At 43.6% G+C, this 9,172-nt stretch overlaps 1 protein-coding gene across 2 annotated transcripts in view; it reads left to right on the forward strand.

The window, feature by feature from the left end:
* LOC123994798 (DISP complex protein LRCH3-like) overlaps positions 1-9,172 on the forward strand; it is a 78,902-nt gene that overhangs the window by 66,576 nt on the left and 3,154 nt on the right. Inside the window, exon 22 of one of the 2 annotated variants that reach the window (XM_046297794.1) lies at positions 5,632-7,247. The exons of the other annotated variant lie outside the window; for it this stretch is intronic. Within the exon in view, the coding sequence (XP_046153750.1) occupies positions 5,632-5,772 (141 nt within the window). The 3' untranslated portion in view covers positions 5,773-7,247. Of the gene's footprint in view, positions 1-5,631; positions 7,248-9,172 lie in introns of those variants that run through there. 2 annotated transcript variants of the gene reach the window in all.

The following is a 9,172-nucleotide window of genomic DNA, read 5'->3' on the forward strand; positions in this document are numbered from 1 at the left end:
CGTACACACACATGCTGGCTCTCCACCACTCGTACACACACATGCTGGCTCTCCACCACTCGTACACACACATGCTGGCTCTCCACCACTCGTACACACACATGCTGGCTCTCCACCACTCGTACACACACATGCTGGCTCAAACACCACTCGTACACATACATCCTGGCTCAAACACCACTCGCACTCCTACACGCTTCTCATTTCATATTGCGCCGCCTCCCATCACCACAGCGGTATCCATTCAGACGCAGCAGAACTCGACAAGGGAAAAACACAAGAATGAGAGTGGACCTCTCTGTCCCACTTTACCATAACAAAGAGGAGCGCTCGCCACTGCCTGGTTTGCCATCCACTGAAAAGGGAACAACTCCATATGCCAAAAACCTACTATATGGTATTATCTTTTGTTGTTCCAGTTGTTTGTTGGGGAAGGTTACTTGCTTCCAATCAAGGAGTGGCAAGGTGGACCTTCAATGCTCCCTTGTTACCAATCTGTCATATACTGGCACAGCGAGACCCTGGAGGTTGCTGGGTTGTCAATATGCTGTCTGCTACTGGACCTACCTACTGAACCTCCTTCTGTGCCTTAAGTTTGTCTGCCTGCCGACATGTGTGCGTGTTTTTTAGATGGAACCTTCCCACCCGAAAGTCACTTCCATTGCACAGATAACATCAAAGTCGGGGGGCTTGTCATATGTAACCTCCGTGCTTCCTCCTCCCCGACTGCCCCTGAGAAGAACCAACCACGAGTAATCTGACCAATCAACACCAAGCGCTTCCCTTCTCTCCTGACTCGAACATGGCTTAGCCTTAGCTGCAAAGTCAGTCGGACGTTTTTGCCTAATCAAGAAGAGAGCAGGTAGCCGAGGGTCATTTGTAAGCCTTTGAGTCCTTGCTGACGCACAATCAAGTATCCTACAGGTACCTTTTGCTCCTTGACTGTCTGTGATCGAGCCCCCCTCTGTCCTAACGCTCATTTTGTGGCTTCGGGGTGATGTTACCCCTAGTTACAGATATAGGATCAGCTTCCCCTTCCCCAATGTTAACCTTAGTGGAACTGAAATGCTCAAATCAACCTACATTTTACATGTCGACATTAGGTAACGTTGTTGAACGTGATGTTATGAAAATGCTTTTAAAGCATATGATCGGGTTTAGAGCACCTAGCACAAGCTTGGAAAGATGTGGCCACAGCCATGTTGAAAAAACGTCATGGGAATGGTAGAGCGTCCGCTGCCGAACTGTACGCATGGCTTTTTGATCAAGGCTGATTATGAAGTGAATAAACGAAAAGCTACAACTACCAATTTGAGATGGAACAACAATAAAATATTAACAATCATGTTGACAAGCCTGTTATAGTCCTGTCAAAAAATCCACTTGCATAAGTTTTTGAGCTCAGTCAGTTGTAGGCTACATAAGTGATTTTCACATGGGCAGGGGCATTGGAGCTAAATACATGATGCCCACAATAGCAGAGCAGTTAGCTAGTATTGCATAAACTTGCATAGTCCAGGCAATAAACCAATTGCACGTTTTTATGTTCATTCAGCGAGCAAGGTCTAGCTGTGTTAAACATTACAGTCGTTTAGACGGGCATCGATCGTACTGTTAGCCATCAAGCTAGTTAAGAGCTAAAAGCTTAGCTAACCGCATGGTAGTGCCACAACAATAGTCACTTTTGTAGGCACATGGTGTACACCATGCATAAAACAGTATTCAATATGGTTTGCAGTGAGGGACTTACGATGTGCCAAACCTGAGCGAGGCTAGCTGGCCTAGAAACAGCTGACTAGTAAAACAAGTATTAAGTTCATGGAAGTTAACGTTAGCTACAGACATGTAGGTTAAATGTCCAGCATCTAGTAGTCAGACTTACCATATGATGCTGCCAGTATCCATCATAAAATCACTGCACTGTCGCAAGCTGTTCTTATAACATCACTAGCTAGCTAACTAACAAAATATTAATCAATGATAGCTGAGCTTGGCGTGGTTTTGGTCTCGCTACCTAGCTATGATAGCCCAACTTGCACATTGTGTATAAGTAGATTTTTAACTACGCAAGTCCGTTAAGAACAAGTTCTTATTTACAATGACTGCCTACCAAGAGGCAAAAGACATCATGTGAGAACGGGGGATTCAAAATAATAATGTAGGACAAAACACACATCACGACGAAAGAGACAACCACACAACATGGCAGAAACACATGACAGCACAACATAGTAGCAACACATGACAACATCACCCCATGGTACCTGCACAAACACGGTAGACACCAATGCATCATGTTAAGCAAACACAAGTGTCAGTAAGTGTCCATGATTGAGTCTTTGAATGAAGAGATGGAGATTAAACTGTCCAGTTTGAGTGTTTGTTGCAGCTCGTTCCAGTCGCTAGCTGCAGCGAACTGAAAAGATGAGCGACCCAGGGATGTAATATGTGCTTTGGGGACCTTTAACAGAATGGGTGTTGTACGTGGAGGATGAGGGCTGCAGTAGGTATCTCAGATAGGAGGGAGTGAGGCCCGAGAAGGTTTAATAAATAAGAATCAACCAGTGGGTTTTGCGACAGGTATACAGAGATGACCAGTTTACAGAGGAGTATAGAGTGCAGGGATGTGTCCAACTCTAGATTTTACTTTAGCCTGCAGCTTGGATATGTGCTGAGAGATTGACAGTGTACTGTCTAGCCATACTCCCAAGTACAATTGTTCAAACCATGTTATCTGGCTAATTTCTAACCGGATAGCCTTCTAAGAGGCACTTATTTTCTTCTAATTTTTCTTGTCAAAATGAAAACATTTTTATGCATTGTAATCTGGCATGCCTGTCAGACGAAACATTCAAGTGATGTCATTGATGACACGTTATGAAGATGGCGGCACGCAGTAGTCAATGAGGCAAATGTATATATTTTTTGTTTGTTACTGGTTTAAGGGTTTGAACTTGTTTCGTTATCAAAATCCCTTTTAACTTACTACAATGTTTCACTTTGTCTTTAACCTTTATTAGGTCAAATGCTAAACTAACCCAAGATCAGTGTCTAGGGGCAACGTCACTCTACCCCCATTTTGTGTGTCTGCGGTGAATGGGGTTTAACACTAGCCTGGTTCCAGATCTGCTTGTGCGGTAAAATGGCACAAACACACCTGGGACCAGTCTATGTAGGCACAAGCTGTGGTAACAATCAGCCCCAGGATATGGCAGGACTACAGTGCCTTCCCAAAGTTTTCACACCCCTTGACTTTTTCCACATTTTGTCACAAAGTGGGATTAAAATGGCTTTAATTGTAATTTTTTGTCTACGATCTACACAAAATACACTGTCAAAGTGGGAGAACAAAAATCTGAAAAATAAAACCCTAATACAGTGCATTCGGAAAGTATTCAGACCCCTTGGCTGTTTCCAGGTGTTACGTACAGCCTTATTCTAAAAATTATGGCATTTATTTTTTTCTCATCAATCTACACACAATACCCTATAATGACAAAGCGAAAACCGGTTTTTAGAAATGTTTGTAAAAATTTTTTTTACATAAACCTTATTTACGTAAGTATTCATTACCTGAGTTTAGGTGCATCCTGTTTCCATGGATCATCTTTTAGATGTTTCTACAACTTGATTGGAGTCCACCTCTGGTACATTCAATTGATTGGACATTATTTGGAAAGGCACACGCCTGTCTATATTAAGGTCCCACAGTTGACAGTTGATCAGAGCAAAAACAAAGTCATGAGGTCGAAGGAATTGTCCATAGAGCTCCGAGACAGGATTGTGTCGAGGCACAGATCTGGGGAAGGGACAAGTCTCTGAATGTCCTTGAGTGGTCCAGCCAGAGCATAGGCTTGAACCTGATCGAACATCTCTGGAGAGACCTGAAAATAGCTGTGCAGCAAGCTCACCAGAGGATATGCAGAGAGGAATGGGGAGAAACTCCCCAAATACAGATGTGCCAAGCTTTTAGCATCATATCAAAGAAGACTCGAGGCTGTAATCGCTGCCAAAGGTGTTTCAACAAAGTACTGAGTAAAGGGTCTGAATACTTATGTAAATGTGATGTTTCAGTTTTTATGAAGAAAGCCTGTATCTTTGTAGTGACTGGGTTTATTGAATACACAGTCCTAAGTTTACCTTTACCATACTCAAAGGGATATCCAATGTCTGTGGGGGTTTTTGTGTTTTTTTTTACCCATCTACCAAAAGGTGTCCTTTGTGAGGCATTGGAAAATCTCCCTGGTTTTTGTGGTCGAATCGGTTTGAAATCACTGCTCTACATAGAGACTGATGATTGTATGTGTGGGGTACAGAGATGAGGTAGTGATTCAAAAATCATGTTAAACACTATTATTGCACATAGATTGAGTGTCTGTGACTTGTTCAGTACATTTTTCCCCCTGAACTTATTTAGGTGCAATAACAACGGGGTTGAATACTTGCTTATTGATTTCAGCGTTTAATTTTTAATTAAAAACATAATTCCACTGTAACATTATGGGGTATTGTATGTGTTCCAGTGGGGGAGTCAATCACCACCTTCCGGAGACACCTGAAACCCCACCTCTTTAAGGAATACCTAGGATAGGATAAGTAATCCCTCTCACCCCCCCCCCTTTAAGATTTAGATGCACTATTGTAAAGTGACTGTTCCACTGGATGTCATAAGGTGAATGCACCAATTTGTAAGTCGCTCTGGATAAGAGCGTCTGCTAAATGACTTAAATGTAAATGTTAAATGGGGAAAAATGTTATCCATTTTACATTCTGGCGGTAACACAACAAAATGTGGAAAAAGTCTAGGGGTGTGAATACTTTCTGAAGGCACTGTATTTAGCAATGAGTGCTCTTATACCGTTCTATACAAAGACGAAGCACATATTTTGTGAGACAGAGCGAGTGAATCTAGTTTGTTGCAAATGGGACCCTATTCTTTATATAGTGCACTACTTTTAATCAGATTCCTATGTGTCCCCTGGTTAGAAGTAGGGCACTCAATAGGGAATAGGGTGACATTCGGGGGACACAGGCTGTGTGTGTAGTTTGTTGTTGGTCTATGCTGAATGACAAGGAGTAATGTCTCCTCTGGCTCTGAAGAGTGGTGTGAATGTTCTCTGTCAGTGGTCTGTTTGCTTCCAGTGTGTGTAACAACGTGCCTATCTCTCCTGTGTCTTCTGTTGTTGACCTTTCAACTCTTTCCCAGAGCTCCTCCTTTCACAATAAAATGAACCAAATATTTGGTGTGACTTCCTTCCTCTTTGCCGCCTGTCTTCTCTCCTCGCTACTTCTACTTCTGCTTCTGCTTGTCTTCAGATTGTTCTCTCTCTCCTGTGGGATATGTTGTTCAGTGGGTGTCTCAGTGCACAAGTCCCTACTTATTGTAACCCTGTGCCTGTGTTTGCACACCTGCTCCCTGCTCCGCTTCCCTGCTCTCCTCAAGGTCATGCCGTTTGGATCCCGTTCACCTCCTTTTCCATCTTATGTTGAGTTTCTTTCCATTTGTGTTGATTTCTGTTATCTTTTGGTAGTTTTTATTATTTGCCCATCCATTGACATACCCTTTTTTGTTCTCCCGTTTTCCCTCCTCCCTTTGTCGTCTGTGTGCGTGTGCTCTTCATCTGGCCTTAGACCCAGCTGTGCCTGCCCCTCCACATCCTGGAGGAGAGAGGGCTCCCCCTGGTGGCCGGGACGGTGCGTGCACTCCTGGAGCTGGCCCTGCCCAAATACACAACCTCCCCTGCCACCACCACTAACCCTCTGGCCATGTAGGGCAGCAGAGTTCCACACTCACTCATGGATGGACAGACACAGGACCCACCCTCTCGCTCTCCGAATGTACATTATATGCCCCCCCCGGCCCCTCAACCATACAGGGTCACCCAGCCTTCCCAGACAGGTCTTCCCCAATGAAGAGAGATGAGGGAGCACAAGTATGTCAAAGAAAGGGATGACTGTCTCTTCCACTGTGTCCTCACACAGACTGCTTACGACTTGCAGCCTCTAAAGACTGACGGACGAACAGATGAACAACTGAGATTGTCCCAGACAAACGGTCAGTTGGACGGCGAGTAAGAGGGTTTTTTATTTTCTATTACTAGTCATTCTCTCTCCATCCTCCTCTTATCTATGTTCAGTAGGGGTTGTTTTATTTTCTATTATTATTATTATTATTTTATCTTATTTTTCATATTCCTTTTACTTTCACATGTTAGATCCTTGCATGTCAGAGGGGTTGGGTGGGTGTATGGGGAAGGGTTAGGAGACTAGCAAGTTGTCGGTTGCCTAAGTAACCTTTAAGGTCATGTGCTACAAAGAGCAACAATAACGGTGGTGGTCTGTCGTCATGGGAACATTGATGCTGCCAACACTTAAAATGGCTGTTATTAAATGAACGTGTCTTTTTTTTGTTTTGTTATGTGGTCAAATCACGAGCTGGCTGAATCAAAACCAATGCTGGATTAGAGAGGGAAAGGGCGCTCCGGGAATCTCTACGCTTTATACTTTCTCAAAATGTGTACAAAACATTACGAACACCTTCCTAATATTCAGTTGCACCCCTTTTTGCCCTTAGAACAGTCTCAATTCGCCAGGGCCTGGACTGACAAGGTGTCGAAAGCATTCTACAGGGATGCTGGCCCATGTTGACTCCAATGCTTCCCACAGTTGTCAAGTTGGCCGGATGTCCTTTGGGTGGTAAACCATTATTGATACACACTGGAAACTGTAGTGTAAAAAACCCAGCATAGTTGCAGTTCTTGACATAAACCGGTGAGCCTGGCACCTACTACCATACCCCGTTCAAAGGCACTTAAATATCTTCTTGCCCATTCACCCTCTGAATGGCACACATACACAATCCATGTCTCAATTGTCTTAAATCTCCTTCTTTAACCTGTCTCCTCGCCTTCATCTACACTGATTGAAGTGGATTTAATAAAGGATCAGCTTTCACCTGGTCAGTTTGTCATGGAAAAAGCAGGTTTTCTTAATGTTTTGTACCCTCAGGGTCATTATACAGAAGTGGTGTAAACTGGGACAAGAAAATAAATCACATTTGTATCCTATTTTCCCCCAACTTTCAGCACACGTCTTCCAACATATTTCAGGTAGACATATATATACTACTCACACACTTTGTTTGTATTGCATATTTTAAATATTTATCTGAATTTACCTTACACCCCCCCAAAAAAAAGTGTTATTCCGAAACATAGTGAAAAAGTTGCAATAAAGGAAGAACCATGCACAATAGTGATCATTTTGATTAACCTTCTATTATAGATTCATTGGAGAAATAATTTTCAAACAAAATTGACAAAATAACAGGCGTTTCGGTGGCACGGGTGTCAATCATAGACATAAATGGAGGACTCCGAAAGATATAACTCGTTTCAGTATAGACATTGCCATAGAGGGCTTCCACTATTTAAAAGTAGTCAACTGTGTGGGGATTCCTATGGGTTTGGAAGTGATCAGCCAATGATCAGAGGGCTTCCTCAAATTGGGTTGCTTATTGTTTGTAAACCCACGAGTAAGGTAATATCCAGAAGCCAAGACCAAGATTTATACCAGGACTTTGGTCCCAAGATCCAGACCCAGTGAGTTGAGACCATGACAAGTTAAAGACCGAATGTGGTCTTGAGGGGGACTCAGTCAGGCTTTCAATTTACTCCTAAATGTTGTATAATGCACAATTTTGAGTGGGCACATGGTGGTCCTCTGTAGCTCAGTTGGTAGATCATGGCGCATGCAACTTTAAATGAAGATGGCCTCAATGGCACTGCCGGTGCTGTCACAGACGCCATAATGGCATAGAGTCAAAGATGAAACCTCTATCTCTCCATGGTGTCAATTGTTTCGGTTGTGACTTTTTCAGTTTGACTTATTTTGAACATCCAATGAGGTTGGTGGCGCCTTAATTTGGGAGGACAGGCTTGTTGTCATGGCTGGAGCGGAATACATGGAATGGTATGAAACACATGATTTGTTGCCATTCCATTTGCTCCGCTCCAGCCATTCTTATGAGCCGTCCTCCCCTCAGCAGCCTCCACCGGCTAACATATTGCTAGCTATCTTCAATTTCCACAGCCTTATTCTAAAACGTACAATATTTTATTCACCTCATCAATCTACACATAATACCCCATATTAACCAAGAGGAAGCAGTTTAAAATTAAATATCTTATTTACATAACTTTTCAGATCTTTTGCTATGAGACTCGAAATTGAGCTCAGGTGCATCCTGTTTCCATTGATCATCCTTGAGATGTTTCTACAACTTGATTGGACATGATTTGGAAAGGCACACACCTGTCTATATAAGGTCCCACAGTTGACAGTGCATGTTAAAGCAAAAACCAAACCATGAGGTCGAAGAAATTGTCCGTAGAGCTCCGAGACAGGATTGTGTTGACTCACAGATCTGGGGAAGAGTACCAAAAAAAGTCTGCAGCATTGAAGGTCCCCAAAAACATAGTGGCCTCCATTATTCTTAAGGGAGATGACCAAGAACCCGATGGTCATTCTGACAAGGCTCCTGAGTTCCTCTGTGGAGATGGGAGAACTTTCCAGAAGGACAACCATCTCTGCAGCTCTCCACTGATCAGGCCTTTATGGTAGAGTGGCCAGACGTAAGCCATTCCTCAGTAAAAGGCACATGACAGCCCACTTTGAGTTTCCCGAAATGCACCCAAAGGATTCTCAGACCATGAGAAACAAGATTCTCTGCTCTGATGAAACCAAGATTGAACTCTTTAGTCTGAATACCAAGTGTCACGTCTGGAGGAAACCTGGCACCATCCCTACGGTGAAGCATGGTGGTGGCAGCATCATGCTGTGGGTCTGTTTTTCAGTGGCAGGGATTGGGAGACTAGTCAGGATCGAGGGAAAGATGAACAGAGTATAATACAGAGAGATCCTTGATGAAAACCTGCTCCAGAGTGCTCAGGACCTCAGACTGGGGCCAAGGTTCACCTTCCAACAAGACAATGACCCTAAGCACACAGCCAAGATAACGCAGGACTGGCTTCAGGACACGTCTCTGATTGTCCTCGAGGGGCCCAGCCAGAGCCCGGAATCTCTGGAGAGACTTGAAAATAGCTGTGCAGCGGCGCTCCCCATCCAACCTGACAGAGCTTGAGAGGATCTGCAGAGAAGAATGGGAGAAACT

The sequence above is a fragment of the Oncorhynchus gorbuscha genome, linkage group LG14 (assembly GCF_021184085.1).
Source record: "Oncorhynchus gorbuscha isolate QuinsamMale2020 ecotype Even-year linkage group LG14, OgorEven_v1.0, whole genome shotgun sequence".
NCBI lineage: Eukaryota > Metazoa > Chordata > Actinopteri > Salmoniformes > Salmonidae > Oncorhynchus > Oncorhynchus gorbuscha.